General features: G+C 42.1%; 1 protein-coding gene and 1 non-coding gene across 5 annotated transcripts in view; one reads left to right on the forward strand and one right to left on the reverse strand.

Moving 5' to 3' along the window:
* Positions 1 to 21,192, forward strand: part of LOC133760749 (nuclear autoantigen Sp-100-like) — a 103,839-nt gene that overhangs the window by 72,834 nt on the left and 9,813 nt on the right. For all 4 annotated transcript variants that reach the window (XM_062193340.1, XM_062193345.1, XM_062193355.1 and 1 more), the window contains one exon: positions 9,718 to 9,876. In XM_062193340.1, the coding sequence (XP_062049324.1) occupies positions 9,718 to 9,876 (159 nt within the window). The remainder of the gene's footprint in view (positions 1 to 9,717; positions 9,877 to 21,192) is intronic.
* Positions 4,962 to 5,070, reverse strand: LOC133768575 (U6 spliceosomal RNA). Its single transcript, XR_009867024.1, has one exon. It is a non-coding gene; the product is annotated as a U6 spliceosomal RNA (small nuclear RNA).

The raw sequence follows: 21,192 nt of genomic DNA on the forward strand, positions 1-21,192 counted from the left end.
ATCATAATGAAATGAAGAGTTCAATAGATCAAATGACAAACACATTAGAGAGCCTTAAAAACAGAATGGGCGAAGCAGAAGAGAGAATATCAGACTTAGAAGACAGAGAACAGGAAAGGAAACAGGCAAACCAAAGAAAAGAAGAAGAAATTAGAAATCTAAAAAATATTGTCAGGAATCTACAGGATACTATTAAAAAACCCAACATTCGGGTTCTAGGAGTTCCTGAAGGCATGGAGGGGGAGAAAGGATTAGAAGGCATTTTCAGTGAGATACTAGCAGAAAATTTCCCAGGTTTGGAGAAGGACAGAGGCATCTTAGTACAGGAAGCTTATAGAACCCCTAATAAACATGACCAAAAGAGATCCTCACCACGACATGTTGTAATCAAACTCACCACAGTGAAACATAAAGAAAAGATCCTAAAAGGTGCAAGAGAGAAACGTCAGATCACTCTTAGAGGATCTCCAATTAGACTCACAGCAGACTTCTCATCAGAAACCCTACAAGCTAGAAGGGAATGGCGAGACATAGCCCAGGTACTAAGAGAGAAAAACTGCCAGCCCAGAATACTATATCCTGCAAAGCTCTCATTTGTGAATGAAGGTGAAATGAAGACTTTTCATAGCAAACAGAAACTGAAAGAATTTGTTGCCACTCATCCTGCCCTGCAAAAGATGCTTAAAGATGTATTACACACAGAAACACAGAAACATGGTCACCAATATGAAAGAAGGTAAAGGAAGGAAACCTCACAGCAAAAGATCACAGAAAGCTCAATTTCTCTTTGACATAGAATTAAACTCTGATGCTCTGTTAAAGCAATGTGTTAAAGTAATCTATTATGTTCTCTTGATGTCTGTTAACTTCTAATTGTTCAAAAACAGCTGAATTTTTATTAAGAGCTATGGGTTATTTAAATATGTGCTTATTTTCAAAAATTTGAATAATCACCTTGTAACAATGATCAAATTTGGTCTATGTTATGTCATGATTTTAAGAAATCTTATTTCAACCAGATATTTTGGATTTTGAGCCTTCTCGGCATTCTTGACAGGCATTCAAAAAATCAAAGTTTCAAACAATCTGGTCTCTAAAATTTCCAGTAAACACTGGACCCAGTTTGGGCCCAACTGAAAAAATCGAAGGACCTATGTCTCTCATCTTATAGAGACACCAACTAATCAGTCTATTTGGAGTATATTAGAAGGACTGTCAAGATGTGATGTGGTACCAGACTTTAAGTTTCTATAATGGAAAATGCTATTAATACAAATGTTTGAGAATTAAAAAGTCTAATGATCTTGTGTTACTAGACATGATAGTTATCTTAATGAGAAAGCCCCAGAGGCCTAAAGGGTTAAATACTTGTAAAATCCTACAGGTGCTTTCAAAAATACTGTGAAGTAAGCAAGTGCCTCTTGTTGGTTGATGAGTTTATAATTTTAAACATGGTGACTTAAAGTCTTTTGTCATCCACAGTTATATATGATCTGCTGCTCATAAAACTAAAGCGTTGTTGGTTCTGTGTTTAGCTGTCCTCCTATAGGTTCCTATGGACTTTTTCCAGCCACTTTTATTGTATTCAGTACTTTGGGATGGCTCTGTAAACAGATGAAGCCAATAATGTATTAACAGTACCAACTGAGAGAAAGTATGGTTAACTGAGGTTACAAAAAAGAAAAAGCAATTCAAATCAATAGGCAATCTACAAAAAGAGTTAAAGATTTTAAAAGCTATTATTAAAATTGCTATATTGGTCTATTATGCTATATTATATGTGTGTACATATTGTATGTCCACATGAGGAAATTTTATTAAGAGTTCTATTTTAAATGGCTTATAGATAAGATTGTCCATAAATTTAAGCTGCTAAAATCAATCAAAGATACTTTTTAATTTGTGGGACCTGAATCTGTGTATCATATGTTTTAGACTTGTTGGTAGAAAGAAACTAAAAACATTTTAGATGGTTGTGCTTAAGTTTACTGGCTAAACAAACTACACCATGTTAGATATTTAAGAGGTGTTTTCAAATACATGATTCTTAAAATTTATAGAAGGCATTGGACCTCCTGGTAAATGTTTTCTTAAGTTGTTATCTAATGGTTGAAACGGTTTGCTAAGTATTCATGTGATATTGCTATTGTCAGCAAGCGATCTAGGACTTGCTCCCTCATTTCTCTATTCTAAGCCCAACTTGTTCTTTCATTTCTCTATTCTCTTCAAGGTAGGAAACTAATTCTATTATGAAGGAATCTGTAGGATGCACAATTTAATCTTTAGACCTTATAAAAGAGATGGCTAACATTTTTCTGCAATAGCATAGCCAAAATAAGAACTTAACTAATAATCTCATAGCTAGATTCACTTCGCCATCAGCGAAATATACAGTAAGTAGAAAAAACCTCTCTTTCAGACCAAAGGGAAAGAAAGTTTTAAAGTGAGAATATAATTTTCCTCATGGGCATTGTCTACCTTAGAAAAACTACTACAGAACATGCCTGTGACTATAGACTTGTAGTTCAGGCCACCGAAGATTAGAGATGGGACACGGGCACTCCCTTGACTTACATCCTCTGGTCTGCTTTAACACAAACCAGGAGGAAAAGAAAGCTCGGCATCAGAAGCAATGGGTGGCAGGCCTATTAATGGCTGATCTGTACAGTGATCTGCCCTCAAGGAGACCCAACAGGCCAGTCCACTGCAGTGGCTTGCAATGTGGTAAGCCTGGGCTTCAGCAGAAGTCAGCTTGTGAAGAGCCCTGGCAGCTCTGCCAAGAGTTGGATCACTGGAAATGGACCTGCCCTGGAGTCGAAGGATGCCCAGGTCAGAGCCACAGATCTTATTGGCTCTAAGCTGAAAAGCCCTTCACTCAGCCCAACTTCCAAAGTGACCACTGCAGCTGAGGGGATGGTCAAGTAGGGTCAGCAACATTGCAGGCAGAACTGTAAATTTCTTGTTAGAGATGCCCCCTGCCTTTACCTGGCCAGCTCTCCTCCCAGGCCAGCCAAGTAATGAAAGTCAACAGAGTGCCTTCCCCTAGGAGGTTCACACCTCCCTTAGGATATACCCCATGTGAAGAGATAGATAGGTCTGGGCCTCTGAATTTACAAGGCCTAAAGCCCAACAGATTATTATCAAGCCCCTTCTATCAGGTTCTATTTGCCTCTCAATTAGAAAACTTCATTGTAGCTTAGACAGCACCTTTCTTAGCTCCTCTAATAATGACTCTGTCCTTTGTTCTAGGCCCTGTCTAGTGCACTTGGGCCTCATTCCTTTGTAATCATAACCTCTACTCTACCACCAATGGCTCTACTCCCAACATGTGTGTACTGATGGTCCTCTTCCCCACTTAATGCTGTATAATTGTTCAAACCTGGTAAATGCCACTCTTAGGATCATTGGTTACTATCCTCACTCTGTCTTTTATGACCTTGTCTTAATATGATCAGAGTCAGCAAACTTGGAAGGCTTCCATAGCCTTGGCAACTCATGACAACAGCCTAGGATGGTTACTGGCGCCATAAACTAGAGTGTCAATTTGTTGGGTCAACAACAGGAGCCACTGTGCACTTGCTCCTCATGTGGGATCTCTGTCCTTAATGTGCTGTCCATTGTGATTTAATGCTATAACTAGTACTCAAACAGTATGTTTCACTTTGTGTTTCTATGTGGGTGCAAACTGTTGAAATCTTTATACTAAATTGATCTTCTGTATATAAAGAGAATTGAAAATGAATCTTGATGCAAATGGAAGGGGAGAGGGAGCGGGAGAGGGGAGGGTTGCGGGTGGGAGGGAAGTTATGGGGGGGGGGAAGCCATTGTAATCCATAAGCTGTACACTGGAAATTTATATTCATTAAATAAAAGTTAAAAAAAATTAAAAAAAAAGCATTGTAAAAAAAAAAAAAGATTTATTTATTTATTTGAAAGTCAGAGTTACACAGAGAGAGGAGAGGCAGAGAGAGAGGTCTTCCATTTGATGGTTCACTCTCCAGATGGCCGCAATGACCGGAGCTGTGCTGATCCAAAGCCAGGAGCCAGGAGCTTCTTCCAGGTCTCCCATGTGGGTGCAGGGGCTCAAAGACTTGGGCCATCTTCTACTGCTTTCCCAGGCCATAGCAGAGAGCTGGACAGGAAGTGGAGCAGCCGGGTCTCGAACTGGCACCCATATGGGATGCCGGCACGTCAGGCCAGGGCGTTAACTCACTGTGCCACAGCGCCGGCCCCTTTTTAAAGATTTCATTTAGGGGTTGGCACTGTGGTATAGATGGTAAAGCTGCTGCCTGCAGTGCCGCCATCCCATATGGGCACCAGTTTGAGTCCCAGCTGCTCCACTTCCCATCCAGCTCTCTGCTATGGCCTAGGAAAGCAGTGGAAGATGGCCCAAGTCTTTGGGCCCCTGCACCTGTGTGGGAAGACCCAGAGGATGCTCCTGGCTCCTGGTTTTGGATTGGCACAGCTCCAGCCATTGCAGCCAATTGGGGAGTGACCCATCAGATAGAAGACCTCTCTCTCTCTCTCTCTGCCTCTCCTCTCTCTGTGTAACTCTTTCAAATAAATAAATAAATATTTTTTAAAGATTTTATTTATTTATTTGAGAAGCAAGGTTACAGACAGAGAGAGGGAGAAACAGAGAGAGTTCTTCCATTCACTAGTTCACACTCCCCAATTGGCTACAATGGCCAAAACCAGGAGCCAGGAGCTTCTTCCAGGTCTCCCAAGCACATGGGCCATCTTCCACTGCTTTCCCAGGCCATCACAGAGAGCTGGATCGGAAGTTGAAGAGCCGAGACTTGAACCAGTGCCCATATGAGATGTGGGCGCTGCAGGCCAGGGCTTTGACCCACTGTGCCACAGTGCCGGCCCCTCTTAGGTATCTTTCTAGAGTTTCTTCATACATCTGTGGCAAAAATGTTTGCATATTTTAATTTCTTCTGATTTGCACAGAAGATTGTATACTAGACACCCAGCTCTGCGTTTGCTTATTTAAAACTTGCGCAGGGGCCGTGCTAAGTCTTCTCTGTATCATTATGATTTTAGTATATGTGCTGCCGACGCGAGCACAGTGTTTAAAACTTATCACTGCTCTGTGACCTTTCCACCAGCAGGAAGAACACTTCCCAATCTCCATCCTAGCTGTATGCTGTTTCATTGAATGAACCGGAATTCCCTGCTGAATACGTTGTAGGAACACAAATGCGGCAATGAATAATTGTGCACGTGGGTCATTCTCATGTGCTCGGGTAAATCTGTAGGACAAGATCTGCAATGCGGGATCACAATCAGTATCTATTCATCGATAGATATCGCTGGGCACTGGTTTTGTGTGAATCGCCACGTCCAGTGGCAATGGATCTGCTTGATGACTTCTTCAAAGCCTCACCAAGAGTGAGGAACTCAACCAGAGACTCCCACCTGGATGGCAGGGGCCCAGGTGTTTGGGCCATCACCTGCTCCCAGGTACACATTACAGGAAGCTGGAACTGGAAGTGGAGCTGGAAAACTCGAACCCAGGCACTCTGACATAGCACGGGGGCACCTCATTCAGCGACTTAACACTTGCCCCTAAAAAAGTAAGGTTTTGGCCGGCACCGCAGCTCAATAAGCTAATCCTCCGCCTGCGGCGCCAGCACACCGGTTCTAGTCCTGGTAGGGGTGCCGGATTCTGTCCCAGTTGCCCCTCTTCCAGGCCAGCTCTCTGGTGTGGCCCGGGAGTGCAGTGGAGGATGGCCCAAGTGCTTGGGCCCTGCACCCCATGGGAGACCAGGAGAAGCACCTGGCTCCTGGCTTCAGATCAGCGCGGTGCGCCGGCTGCAGCGCGCCAGCTGCGGCGGCCATTGGAGGGTGAACCAACGGCAAAGGAAGACCTTTCTCTCTGTCTCTCTCTCTCACTGTCCACTCTGCCTGTCAAAAAAAAAAAAAAAAAAGTGAGGTTTTGAGTGGCAGGGAGGGGAGGAAGGTATTTCAGGGATTTTAAGTTTGTTTGCATACATTCCTGGCAAGTCAAGTTGAACAGCTTTGCATATCATTAATATTCATTTGTGATTTTTTTTCCCTATAATTTCTGTTTATATTCTTTGCTTGTTCTTTTAGCTGCATTTTTTTACTTTTCTTACCGATTTCTGAGAATTCTCTGTATTCAGGAGACTAACCATTGCAAGCTAAGTAGCAAGTTTTTCTTAGTTTAATATTTGTCTCTTGACTCTGCTTACAAAAAATACTTTTAGGATCAGGTGTTTGGCACAGCTGCTTGAGATACCTGCATCCCATATCACAGTGCTTGTGTCCGAGCCCCACTCCCCTTCCATCCCAGCTTCCTGTAATGTGTACCTGGGAGCAGGTGACGGCTCAGACACTTGGATCCTCCATCCATGTGGGAGACCCTGATGAGTTCCTACCTCCCGACTTCAGCCTGGCCCAGCCCCAGCTGTTGAGGACATTTGGGGAGCAAACCAGCAGGTGGAAGATAGCTCACTCACTCTGTCTTTCAAATAAATAAAAATAAATTTTTAAAAATTTTCAAAGCGTGAGATATATAAAAATATATTTTAATGTTACTCAAATTGTCAATTTTTTGTGGTTTTGGATTTTATGTGATGGTTAGAGAGATCTATTCCACTCACAGTTTATAGAATAATTCTGCACTTTTTCTTATGTTGCAAGCTGTCACTGTGTTACATTGAAAGCATTGCTGCATTTGGAGTTCATCCAGGTTTGCTATATGGAGACTGAATTTTCTTTCTTTTACAGATGGATCTTCAGTGATCCTAATATTTATTAGAATGTTCAGTTTTTCCAATACTTGAAGACACTGCCTTTATTAGAGTTAAGATTCCCATAAGAATTGGCATCTGCGTATTTCTGAACTTCGCTGCATTCTCTTAGTCCCATTTGTTATTGATACAACACGCACTCCCTGGCTGCACTCCTGATGTTTGACATCCAACTCTCTCTGAGTCCTCCTGGGATCATCTCTCTTTTTCCTTATATCCTTTATATTTCCATATTAACTTTAGAATCACCTTCACACATGCCAAAAAAATCTGTTGACATTTGTAGTGGAATCATGTTTCATTTCCAAGCTAACACAGGGAGAATTCCCATTGCAATGCTGTTGAGACGGCCTGTTCAAGAACCTGGTATGGTGGTCTGTTTGGTCAGGCGTCCCCTTGTGCTGTCAGGGGGCTAATGTTTTCATTCTGTGCGCAATGCAGACTTTCTCTGAAGTGCCCTCATTGTAAATGAGGACTTTGATTGCATTATAGCTTCCAAATTACTGTTATGTGAAAATGACTCATTTCTGTAATTTTGAAACTTACTAAACTTTCTTATTATGGTGTATTTTAGTTGGTTCTCTTGGGACTTCTGGGTATATAATCCTATCATCTGGTTAATTTCATTGTAATCTCCCAACTTTTCTAAGGCAGAGGTTTAATTCCATTGGTGGGCATTGTATTGGCAGTCTCCATAGGTTCTCAAAGGCTGGGTTTTCATCATTGTTATTTGCTACCTATTCTGCAATTCAGATGTATATTTCCTCTTTGGCTTAAGAATTGTTTGAGAGAAAATCATGTACTACATTTTCTAGTGATGGAATTCAATATGCAGCAGTCATATCAACCTTATTAAATGTGCTATTTGGGTCTTTCATAACTTCCTGTTCTGCCCATTGATCTCTTGTGGGCTGAAAAGAAGCAAAAATAAAATTATCTAATAGAGTGTTTCTAGTTCCTACTGTAATTTCTACTTGCTTGAAACTTTCTGGTTTGAATTACACTTTATTTGGTAGTCTGATCATGACCCCTGGTTTCCTTCTCTTGCTATATGCTGAATATATCTTTGTCTATATGAATTTACTTCATAAAGTTTGCAAAAAATGGAATTAAAAGATTATTTACTTTGGTGCAAAAATGTTTGCTCTCTGTGTGTTTTGAAAATATATGTTATGAAACAACTATTGAAGGGGTAGCATTGTGGCGCAGTGGGCTAAGCTGCTGCCTACCACACTGGAATCCCATATGAGCACAGATTCAAGTTCCAGCTGCTCCACATCCAATCCAGCTTCCTACTAATGTGCCCGAGAATGAAGGAGAAGTTGGCCCAAGTACTTGGGTCCCTGCCATTCTTATGGGAGACCTGGATGGAGTTCCAGGCTCCTGGCTCTGGCTTGACCCAACTCTGGCCATTGTGACCATTTGGGGAGTGAACCAGAAGATGGAAGATCTCTCTCTCTCTCTAAATAACTATGCCTTTCAAATAAATAAATATTTTTAAATGCAGCCTTAAAAAACTATTCATTAATTTCAAAAGGCTTTTGCATTAAAATGAGCATGTCTTTAATTCTATTTTTGACAAACTTTGCAAAATGCCCTTACATATTTATTTTCAATGCTTTTAAAATATATTTTAAGTGGATCTCTTGCGTATGATGAAAAATTAGATTTTAAATTTTCTATTCAAAATAAGTAAATTTATCCCATTTACTTTTATAGAAAGGACAAAGACATTTGATCATATTTTACTACCATTGAGTATATTTCAAAGTTTTACATTTTTAGAAAGTCAACACTCTGCATTCCATTTTCCATGCATTTCCGTGCAATGTAAATTTATTTTTTTAATATTTACTTTTTGAAAGTCAGAGTTAGGGAGAGAGAGTGACAGAGAGGGAGAGGTTTTCCATCTGCTGGTTCACTCTCCAGATGGCTGCCATGGCCACGGCTGTGCCAGGTTGAAGTCAGGAGCCAGGAGCTTCATCTAGGTGTTCCACATGGGTGGCAGGAGCCCAAGTACTTGAACTAAGTTCTGCTGCTTTCCCAGGTACATTAGCAGGCAGCCAGGTGGAGAGTGGCACTCATATGGGATGCCGACACTACAGGCAGCAACTTAGCCTGCTGTACCACAATGCTGGCTCCAATTCTCTCCCACAAAAATGAACTCCTTCCGAGGTCTAGTTACCCATTCGGTTCTTTCTTTATCTTTAAAGTCCAATGAATTTGCTGGATCATATTTCATTGTTGACTGTCAATTTCTCTGCTGCAGGGTGAAAAAAATGTGGTTTTGAGATGTGTATTCCATTTTATGTTGCAACTCCACGAATGTTTTTCTTGAATTTATCTTCAAATATTTCTTCTATAGTTTTGATTTTCTTCTTCAGGAACCCCAGTGATTTAGTCACTGATTATTTTCTTTGTAATTTTTAATCGCTCTTAAACTTCCTTATTTCCTTGTTTCTATCACTTTAATTTCCCAAATGCCTAATCTCTGTTATCCCTGTAAATTTGTCTTCACTTCTCTGATGACTTTCCTTCTACCTAAATCTTAAGCCCTGGCTGTCACAAAGCTTCGTGGGTGTTCACACTGTGCCTCTGAGTTCCATGTAGAGCTGCTGTGGCCTGGCCTCCTTGACATATCCCTTCCTCTGCTAGCAGCCTTAGCCTGATTTCAGCCGCTTTTCATACTTTACTTTAAATAAATAATTAAGCCTTCTGTAGATATGTAGAAGCATGGCATTCATTGAGGCTCTGAACAAATGCATGGTGTCTCCGTGGATATTATGGTTTGCCATGTGACCACAGCAACCAAGATGGTGTGTTGGTAGCCAGGGAATGAAGATCGAGACATAAAATGGTTGGAGGCTATTGACATACAAAGCTTGTTAATCTTCTTTTGGAGTTGTAAATGATTGTTTTGCTTCTTTTCTGTTTGAAGGGAAAAGGAGAAGACGCACAAGCCGCACAAGCCGCACAAGCCGCACAAGCCGCACAAGCCGCACAAGCCGCACACGCCGCACAAGCCGCACAAGCCGCACACGCCGCACACGCCGCACACGCCGCACACGCACACGTAAGCGCAACATCCTCCAACGAGGTAAGAAACCTAAGTGTTCATTGCTTTGAGCTCACCATGGTGCTGATCTTCCTGACAGATGCCATGTTTGCTGCAGCCCCCAGATCTCCTGTGGGCCACCATAGCTCCATAGCAAATGGGTTATTCAGAGTGTAGGCTAGGTCATTACAACAAATAGATCCCCAAACACACTGACTCAACCCAAATAATTTATTTCTCTTTCATCTAACAGCCCAGAAATGATAGGAAGAATCTGCCTTCCTTAATGTTTGCATCTCTGAGCCCAAGAAGACCTATCTTGCTATTGTCTCCCATCTAGTAGAAACGGAAGAACCAGTCAAGAGAATCAGCCATTCATTTCCTTAATGGAAGTTTTCTGCTCACATCCTTCTGGTCAAAACTTATCCAGAAATGGATGCAAGTAAGGCTTAGAAATATGATCTCTGGCCAGGCAACAAAGCTGTAACTGTGTTCCCACGAAAGGGAGTGATCATGGGTGACAGATAGCACCCTGCCTACCTGCTGAACATATTTGCACCCAAAATCACTGATTTCCTTAAATAATGGGGAGCCTTGGTTGGTTCAAACCCAACCCTCTTTGAGAAGAACAGGAGCTGGAGCAGGGGATGCAGCCCAGAGCTGTGTGACCAAGGATGTGCCAGCATTGACTAGGAAATGAGGAAAGAGAAGGAAGTGTTAGAGAGATTATGTGTTGTAACAGTGAATTTAATCCATGACAAAATGAGAAGAAACAGATAGAACTTGAACAGTTAAATAGAAGTCAAAGTCTTGGAATGACATCAGATCAAATCCTGGGAAAGAAATCCATGGTTCTTTAAACCCAACTTACAGTGTACCCCACACTGTGTTTTGACACTGGAGGGCGAGAATGATGTCTGATGCTCCATTCTGTGCACCACAGTCTGCAATTGTACATTTCTATTGCATTTCTCTATTTCTTCTCTTCCTTGTCTTCCTCTTTTCATTTTTTCCTCTCCAACTGTGGCAATATTAAGAAGCCTGTGCTTAAATACTATTAAAACTGCAAACTATGTATTGAGGACATTGAGTGAAGCCAGTGTCTTCTGTCATCACATTGGCTCGCTGGCCCTTTTTGGTATCTCTGCTTTCAGTTAATCTGGGTCTGGAGAGGAAGGGAAGAGGACATGGTAAGGAGTGAGATGGCCCTCATCTTATGATAGGCCCTTGGGGCCCCCATGATGATGTGGGTACATGAGTCACGCTCATGTGTGAGATCTTCAGAGACACCCAGGCTAGAGAGACTCAGCTAAAGTTCCCCCAGTATGGGAACCCACCCGGCTGCTTAGCTCATCCCTATTTATCTCACATTCCTGCTGGGTCACCTCATCCAGCTAACTGAGCGCTTTGGGCAGAATATCTCTCAAGAAGAGCTAAGTCACTCTTCATGCCCTGCTGCCAGAAAGCCTGTAGCTGTCCCAGCAGTCACCTCCTCTAGAGGTTCCAGACAGAGTCTTTAAGTAGCTCTGCCTCCCTCACGTTCCTGGAGCTGCAGATCAGTTATCATGAAACTGAATCCTTCTCACTTCCCTAGGAAAGAGGGGAGCGCTTTGCCCACTTGTATAGCAAGTGTATGTATGGATAACATTATGGACAGGAAACCCAAAAACAGCCACACTGCTTCCTGTTGGGTAGTTGTGAAAGAAAATCCATAAGAAACAATTATAAAGGAAGGCCTTGGAACTTTGTAGTGTTAGCAGGTCTTAAAATCCAGATCTCCTGGTAGGTAAACCTTGAGTAAACTGACCCAGCTGTACTCTGTTTGACCTCAACAGGCTTTGATGAGAGTTGAGTTCAACAATACCAGAGAAAGACACAGAAGGACAGAAAAAGGACTTGTGTTTGTTCATGGCTGGCCAATCCCAGTAGTGGCTAGGAGAGAGAGGGCTCCTGTGAGTTACTCCTGATTTCAGGAGAAAGCTGCAGGGAATAAGAGAAGCGAAGGACAGACACCTGCTGGACTGCCTCTCTGAGATCCTGCCCTCCATTCATAAATACAATATTGGGAACATAGTAATTCCTCCCACAGTACCTGCCCTCCCACCCACTCTTCCACCCCTCTTTCTCTTCCCTTTCTCTTTCAGTCTGAGAAAGAAAAAGAAAAAGAAAGGAAAAACTAGAAAAATAAAACAAAATAAAATAAAATAAAAAAACTTAAGAAAACTGTTCCTCACTGGTCCAGACAAGGGCTGTATGAAGTTATTCCTTCTTGAAGGAGATTTTGGTTTTTTGTTCCCTTCCTCTTTTCTCTTCCTTCCTCCCATTTCTTTCCTTTTAGAAACTTAATTAAAGAAGAACCCAAGAATGAGAAATCTTTAACAGGCTCTTACATATAACTATAACTTATAAGATATAATAATATCCTCCACTTAATATACTAAAAGGAAGTGATTGTTGAGAACAAGTTTTACTATTGAGTCTCATGATACAACTCTTCGGGGACAGAGGTCCTGCATGGGAAGGTAGTGCACAGTGACTTATTGTTTATTTAACAATTAGCACTCTTATGTATGACATCATTGATCACCCAACATGAGTTGCCTCGGCTGTGGAAGCATTTTGGATCCATTGGCTCAACAAGGCCTTAAGCAAATTGGAAGTTCTCTCCTCCCTTCAGAGAAAAGTACATCCTTCTTTGGTGGCCACTTTTTCCACTGCAGTCTCACCCACAGAGGTCCTTTATGTAGAACATTTTTTAGCTTTCTATGCCTGAAATGCTCTCCTGGGATTTTCAGCCAGACCAGAATGCCTTAAGGGCTGATTCTGAGGTTGGAGTGCTACTTAAAGCAATTGTCATTCTATGAGTCTGTTCTGTGGACTGCTTCCCATATTGGAGCATTCACTCCTTTTTAATTCTATTTCATTTCTAAATACTTAGTCCTATTTATATGATCACTTTAACACTTGTTCCTATCTATATGGTCACTTTTTCACTTAATCCTATCCATTTGATCTCTACAACACTTAAGTTGCTATTTTTACCTGTCAGCTTAAGGGAATTTGGGGTTCCATGGCAAGATTTTAAACTGTATCTTTAGAAGTAAGTCTGTAGAAATATATGCAGAACTAAACTGCTTTGCAGTTATGAACTTCATACATTTCACAATTATAACTTTAAGATCTTGGTAATTCTTTCCACCATACCCACCCTCCCATCTACACTCCCACTACCCTTCCTCTTCCCTTTCTTATTCTCACTTTTTTTTACTAAGATTTATTTTCATTTAACTTTATACACATATTGTTAACTTTGTTAAGTAAAGAGTTCAATGATTAGTATGAAAGAAAAAAGATAAGGAAGATATGATAAAAGGAAAAGAAAAGAAAAACAAAAAATATAGAATAAAAAGTTGTTCCTCAACAGTCAAGATAAGGGCTGTTCAAAGTCATTGCTTCTCTAAGTGTCAATTTCATTTCTACAGGTTGCCTTTTAGGTGCTCTGTTAGTCTTCATAGGTCAGGGAGAATATATAGAATTTGTCCATTTGGGACTGGCTTATTTCAGTAACTATGATGTTTTCCAGTTTCATCCATTTTTTTGCAAATGACCAGATTTTGTTTTTGTTTTTTTTTTTCCCACTGTGTAGTATTGCATGGTGTACATATCTCATAACTTCTTTATCCAGTCTTCAGTTGACAGGGATTTGGGTTGATTTCACATCTTTGCTATTGTGAATTGAGCTGTGATAAACATGGAGGTACAGATAGCTCTTGCTGATTTCATTTCCCTTGGGTAAATTCCCAGGAGTGGGATGGCTGGATCATATGGTAGGTCTGTATTCAGATTTCTGAGATATCTCCATACTGTCTTCCACAGTGGCTTTACCAGTTTACATTCCCACCAACAGTGGATTAGGGTACATTTGTCCTCACATCCTCACCAACATTTGTGTGTTGATTTCTGTATGAAAGCCATTCTAACAGGAGTGAAGTAAAACCTCATCGTGAGGCCGAGCACAGGAGGCTGAGCTCATGATGCCACACCCAGCTGGGCTTTGAGGGATCACCGCAGCAGCTCTTGGAGGTGACAGGCACAGGAGTCCGGCCACATGGGACTGGCCACTGGGGTCCCGGGACAGCGGCCCCGGGTGCACCCATGCCATGGAGAAGCTGGCAGCTGGGCTGGCCAGCCTGCCCTGGAGCATGGGCTCCTTCCCACTGGACCTCATCATCAGCCACTGCAACCGGCCCTCACTTGCCTGCCTTGGGCCAGGGGTGTACACAGAGGGTGTCAGGGAGTGAGACATCCTGCTCATCCACTCCTGTCACCAGTGGACCATGGTGACAGCCCACATGCTGGAGAAGGGCCACTATGTCATTGGGCCCAAGATTGACATCCCTCTCCAGTACCCAGAATAGATTTGAAAGTAAGGATGAGAAAATGCCCACACCCACCAGTCGCCACAAATCAAACCTTACTCCTTGTTAGAGACCTTCAGCGTGCACCTGGCACTGCCTCATCTGCATTCTTTTTTGCATAGAGTTTCACAGAGAATATCCATCACGGTCTTCTTCCCAGTGTGGTACCACAGGAGCCCACGGAAGCAGGGGTGCTCATAGTCCCTGCTTTGTGTGTGTGTGTTAAGCTCACTGTTTTAATTAGGTGACTTTATAGGTGAATATCAAAATCTTAGACTTAAAAAAAACAACCTCATGGTGGTTTTAATGTGCATTTCTCTGACGGCTAGTGATCCTGAGCATTTTCTCATGTGTCTGCTGGCCGTTTGGATTTCCTATTTTGAAAAATGTCTGTTTAAGTCATTTGCCCATTTCTTAACCAGATTGTTTGTTTTGTTGTTGTTGAATTTCTTGATCTCTTTATATATTCTGGTTATTAATTCTTTATCAGTTGTATAGTTTGCAAATATTTTATCCCATTCTGTCAGTTGCCTCTTCACTTTCTGAGTGTTTCTTTTGCAGTACAGAAGCTTCTCAGTTTGATGTAATCCCATTTGTTAATTTTGACTTTGATTGCCTGTGCCTTTCTGGTCTTTTCCAAGAACTATTTGTCAATGCTGATGTCTTATAGGGTTTCCCCAATGTTCTCTAATTATTTGATGGAGTTGGGTTGTAGATTTAAGTCTTTAGTCCATTTTGATTAGATTTTAGTGAAAGCTTTAGGGTAGGGGTCTTGTTTCATGCTTCTGCATGTGGTGATCCAGTTTTCCCAGCATGTTTTGTTGACTGTCCTTCCTCCAAGGGTTGATTTTAGCTCCTTTGTCAAAGGTAAGTTAGTTGTAGATGTTTGGATTGATTTCTGGTGTTTCTGTTCTGTTCCATTGGTCTATCTATCTGTTTTTGTACTAGTACCAGGCTGTTTTGATTATAACTGCCCTGTAGTATGTCTTGAAATCTACTATTGTGATGCCTCCCATCTTTGTTTTTGTTGTATAAGGTTGTTTTAGCTATTTGGCGACTCCTGTGTTTCCATATGAATTTCAGCATCATTTTTTTCTAGGTCTGAGAAGAATGTCTGGTATTTTGATTAGTATCACATTGAATCTGTAAATTGCTTTCAGTAGTATGGACATTTTAATGATATTGATTGTTCCAATCCATGAACATGGAAGATTTTTCCATTTTTTTGTATCTTCTATCTCTTTCTTTAAAGTCTTGTAATTCTCATCATAAAGAACTTTGAGATCCTTGATTAAATTTGTTCCAAGGTTTTTGATTTTTTTTGTAGCTACTGTGAATGGGATTGATCTTAGAAGCTCTTTCTCGGCCATGGCATTGTCTGTGTATACAAAGGCTGTTGATTTTTTTTGTGTTGATTTTATATCCTGCTACATTTCCAAGCTCTTCTATGAATTCCAATACTCTCTTAGTGAAATCTGTTTCTAGCATTTCCTCAATCTCTTCATCTTCACCTTCTAATATTGAAATGTTGCAGTATTCCTTTGGGGGTCTCATAGTGTCTTCCTTATTCTTAAGTTTCTTCCTTTGTTTTTTTTATCATTTCTGTAGTTTTTTAATTGTGTGGTGGCTTTTATCTTTAGTTTGTGTCTCTGTGGCACAAATTTATACACAGATTTGTCAAGTTATAGACAAATTAGCCTAAAACTCTTTCTCTAGGCACATTACTATATATGTTTTTGGCTTTAAGTGCCCCCACTAGTCTAGCAGGAGCAGTGTATTTTGTTACTTTCCCATATCAATAAGTGGCCACCTTGATTGGAAATTAAGACTTTGAATGGTCCTGGAAATTATGACATTGGATGGTGCTTCCAGAAGTTACCCTGGACAGAGTGTCTCTCAAAAGCACCGTGTCCAACTCCCATCTTGAGTCCCCACCAGGCCACAGGAATTTTGTTTGCTCATTGATGCCCTTGTTGGCTCCCAGTCCTGCCCTCAGCCACCACTTATCCCTCTGCTTGTGACCTTGCAGCTTGATACTTCTTGAGAGTAAGTCTGACAGTCTCGCTTCTCCTGAGTCTCCCCCAAACCAAATGTGGGTCTCTTAAACCTTTGTTTCTTGACTTTTACATAGTGTTGTCTCTCTCTGAAGTCCTGGAGTTAGAGATGGCTAATGCTGGCAGAAACAGAGCCCCCACCATGTCCCTTCAGCATGACTAGAATGGCACCTTGCCATAGGGTACACAGCACCTACTGCATCTTCCTTGGATGTTGAGGCTTCTGCTGGTGTTCTGAACAAGCCAAAGGGTCACCTAAACATCCCCACACACTTTTTTCCCAGAATGATTAGTCCCAACTAGCAACAGAGTTTTTTAAATAACAGTTAATTTTTCTAAGCTTATTACTATTTAAAAGAGCTTATGTAAAATTTTAGTATCATGCAGTGGTTATTTTTTTTTTGACAGGCAGAGTGGACAGTGAGAGAGAGAGACAGAGAGAAAGATCTTCCTTTTTGCCATTGGTTTACCCGCCAATGGCCGCCACGGCTGGCGCACCGCACTGATCCGAAGCCAGGAGCCAGGTGCTTCTCCTGGTCTCCCATGCGGGTGCAGAGCCCAAGCACTTGGGCCATACTCCACTGCACTCCTGGGCCACAGAAGAGAGCTGGATTGGAAGAGGAGCAACCGGGACAGAATCCAGCACCCCGACTGGGACTTGAACCTGGTGTGCCGGCACCACAGGCGGAGGATTAGCCTATTTAGCCGTGGCGTCAGCCAATGCAGTGGTTATTAAGGCTGATTGAGTGCTTGCTTCGGCAGCACATATACTGAAAAAGGCTGATTGACCCAAGAATAGTGGAATCCTACTTTTTCCAGGCATTTTACTTCCTAGTTACAAGACAGTAGCAAGGAGTTGGAGCACACTGACACACAAAGAACCATTGTATAGCAGAGTTGAGCAGCATTTTGTTACATGAAGTCTGATGTGCAGCCCAAATTTCTGCATGCTGAGAACCAGATGAGAGCACATTCAATCTTGTTTTTTGCTCTGAAGTTGTTTGCTGTCAATAGGTTTTGATTGAAAGGGAGAATCCAGCTAATTTGCTGGTCCTAGAAAGATCTAAATCAAGAGACTGAGAGTGAGAGAATATATATGTTGTCTAGTAATGGCTATTGCTAAAGAGACTTAGGTTACAGCCAGGGCCAAGGTATCAGGTTGGCTATCTATGGAGAAGGGGAGAGCAGATATAGCACAGGGGAAAGAAGCAGAAGACAGGCACCTGCTGGACTGCCCCATTGCATGGGGACAGAGAGACAAGGGAAGGAGAGATGGAGGTGGGAAGAGAGGGCAGGGAGGGAGGGAGAAAGAAAGAGAATTGGAAAAAGAAGAAGGAGGGAGGGAGGAGAGGGGGGAAGAGAAGTGGGGGTGATTAAGGGAGAGTCAGATCTGGCCAGTTTTCCAGGGTGCACCTTTAGCATCATGGGTGACAGGATGGAGAGTCCCACATAGAACAACCGCATGGATGACTTAGCCCTGGCAATCACACCAGCTACTTTGCTTGGCTCAGTCCCATTCTTTGATCAATCCAGAGCAATATTTTATCCTGAACTTCAAGCAAGAAGTGTTAAGAAGCCTTCGTCTATCTTCTTGAGGTCTCCATTTCCCCTACTTGACTTGTTTCTCTTAAACCTTTAGTATCAACAGCTGAGTCTATTATTCTCTGATACAAGCTTAGTCATCTCTTTTCTTCATGTATCTCTCTTACTCATTTCCTAAGGGTGACACTTGTGAAGTAGAACATGGCTCGACCTTGGGATGTGAGTCTTCTTGGCAGGTGAATCATCACTGAATGTCTCAGGAGGCCGTTTGATCCTGGTGAGGTTTCAGAAAAGTCCTCTGAGTAACAGTTATGGCAGAGGCCCAGGAGGTGAGGTAACATCATCAACCACAAGGCTTCTTGTGCTATTGATGGAAGGAAATACCCAGATCAGTACCAGCCATGGGCACAGAATGATCCATATAGAACTTTAGAAAGAAAGAGCATTCCCTCTGTGTCCTTGACTTCAACAGTCAGACATATTTGAATGATGCAGCCCTAAATACCCACATGGAGAGTGACTCACATTTTTGGCGACACACCCAATCAACACATAAATCAGATACCATCTGAAATCAGGTTCTATCTGAAATGCCTTTTAAGTCAATCCATTCTACTTTCTTTGACTCCAGAACTCTTAGACCTTGGACCTTCATTTCTACAAATTTCCTCCTTGAGTAGTCTGCAGTGCCTTGGTTTTTAAGTTCTTGGCCATTTTCCTGCCATTTTCAGTGCAAAATGTTTGTGCCAAGTCTAGGTTTGTAGCAAGAATCCCATCACTGGAATCCACCATGACATTTGTCTTGAGCTCTGACACTGCTGTTGTTAAATTTTTGTCTCCATCTCTTTCTCAAAAGAATCTTTTGACACTTGTGTTTTTGTCTCTTGAGCGTCAACTCTCTCATCTGTAAAATGATGATATTAGTACCTGGTTGATAGATTTGTTCCAAGGATGAAATAAGTTCATAGAAGCAAAACCCAAAGAATAGACAGTCAACATATACTCATTTTCATTATTGCACTCACCCTACAACACATGAAATACTATCTCAAGTTTATTTGAAGTGATTTGGCGATATGAAAAAAAATACAGGGGTCTGGCACTGTGGTGCAGTGGGTTAAAGCCCTGACCTGAGGCACTGGCCTCCCATATGGGCGCTGGTTCTGGTCCCAGCTGCTCCTCTTCTGATCCAGCTCTCTGCTATGGACTGGGATAGCAGTAGGGATGGCCTAGGTCCTTGGGCCCCTGCACCTACGTGGGAGACCCGGAAGAAGCTCCTGGCTCCTGGCTCCTGGCTCTGGATCGGCACAGCTCCAGCCGTTGTAGCCATCTGGGGAGTGGACCAGCGAATGGAAGACCTCTCTCTCTGTCTCTGCCTCTCTTTATAAATCTGCCTTTCAAATAAATAAAATAAATCTTTTTAAAAATTTTTTTTTAAATTAAAAAAAAAATACAGGATGAATGAGAAGCATTGCCTTTGTAACTAAGTCTGGGCCAGGGTCAGCAAACTATATTCAGTAGAGCAAATCTAGCCTGATAACTGCAAATAAAACTTTATTAGAACATAGTCACATCTTTTCATGTACATGTTGTGTACATGTACATGATTCAACTGCAGAGCTTAGTTGCAGCAAAATTATTGACTTTTAAATATTTACTAGCTGGCCCTTTGCAGAAAAGCTCCTGACTTCTGATTAATGGATTTGAGATATGTATAAAGGGTTAGAACCCAGAGGGACATGGAGAAGACTAGAAGGAACTATGCCTGTAGTGCCTGATTCTCAAAGTGGGAGCCCCGGGACCAGCAGCTTCAGCTTCTCCTGGGAACTGGATACAAATGCACATTTCCTTGGGTCAGTCTTGGGGTGAGAGCCCAGCACCCCGTGCTGGAACAAGCCCTGCAGTGACTCTGGTGCACCCCCATGTGGGAGAAGCACTGAGTATCAGGGCAGTAGGAAAAAATCAACCACAGACCACAGAGGACAAACTCTGACTTCCAGGGCCTGAAACTCGTGACTGTTTACTTCAAGAAAACATTCTCCTAAGAGCAGGCACGTGGCGCAGGGTGAAGACCCCACTGGGGACACCAGCGTCCTATTTCACAGCACCTGGCTCCCCAGCTTGCCTCCACTTCCCACTCCAGCTTCCTGCCAGTGCACACCCTGGGAGGCAGCAGCTGATGCCTCAAATAGTTGGGTCCCTGTCACTCGTGTAGAAGACCCAGACTGAATTCCTGGCTCCTGGCTGTGGCCTGGCCCAGCCCCAGCTGTTGCTAGCATTTGGAGAGTGAAACAACAGAAGAGCAATCTTTCTCCCTCTCTCTCTCTCTGTAAAATATAAATAAATAAATTTTTAAAAATACATTTTATATATCCCTAGCAAGCAGTATATAGCATTCCTAGGTATATAATATATTATAATAATATTATGCAATAATTATTTGATAATTAAATAATATTATGTTATATAATATATTAAAACAAATTTTATATATACATATATATATATATAAAGTACCAGACAGACTCCTGAAATGTTGCATTTGAATGATATTTTGAAATACACTACTATTTGAAATGCAGTGTTATAAATAAGAGACATATATGTTGTTTTCTCAGGGATAAAAAGATTCAACAGTGGGCCTTTGAAAAGAAACAGGAAAAGAGTATAAAAAAGTGACTAATGGCCGGTGCTGCGGTTCAATAGGCTAATCCTCTACCTGCGGCGCCAGCACATAGGGTTCTAGTCCCGGTCGGGGCGCCGGATTCTGTCCCAGTCACTCCTCTTCCTGTCCAGCTCTCTGCTGTGGCCCGGGAATGCAGTGGAGGATGGCCCAAGTCCTTGGGTCCAGCACTCACATGGGAGACCAGCAGAAGCACCTGGCTCCTGGCTTCGGATCAGTGTAGTGCGCCAGCCGCAGCAGCCACTGGGGGGTGAACCAACAGAAAAAAGGAAGACCTTTCTCTCTGTCTCTCTCTCTCTCTCACTGTCCACTCTGCCTGTCAAAAAAAAAAAAAAGAAGAAGAAGAAGAAGAAGTGACTAGTGTACTGGTATTAATTAAATGTCTAAGTTTTTATTCAATCCTGCGTGTTCAAAGTCAGTCTCCTTAACTGGCTCCTGGGGCTGATAGCGTGCATTAGAGTTCTGACAACATGACAGGTTGGTGATAACTCCTACCTCACTGATTAGCCAATGACCCAAGAAACACCCTAGGCCACCATAGGTCTGGGTAGGTCCCCCTTAACTGTAGATGCCTTTTGAGGAGGGAAATATAAAGAAAAAGAAAGTGTGCATCCCACATGGTCCTTAGCTGACCCTACTCTTGTCCACATGGAGGCCACAG

Source organism: Lepus europaeus, chromosome 1 (genome assembly GCF_033115175.1).
Source record: "Lepus europaeus isolate LE1 chromosome 1, mLepTim1.pri, whole genome shotgun sequence".
NCBI classification, from domain to species: Eukaryota; Metazoa; Chordata; class Mammalia; order Lagomorpha; family Leporidae; genus Lepus; species Lepus europaeus.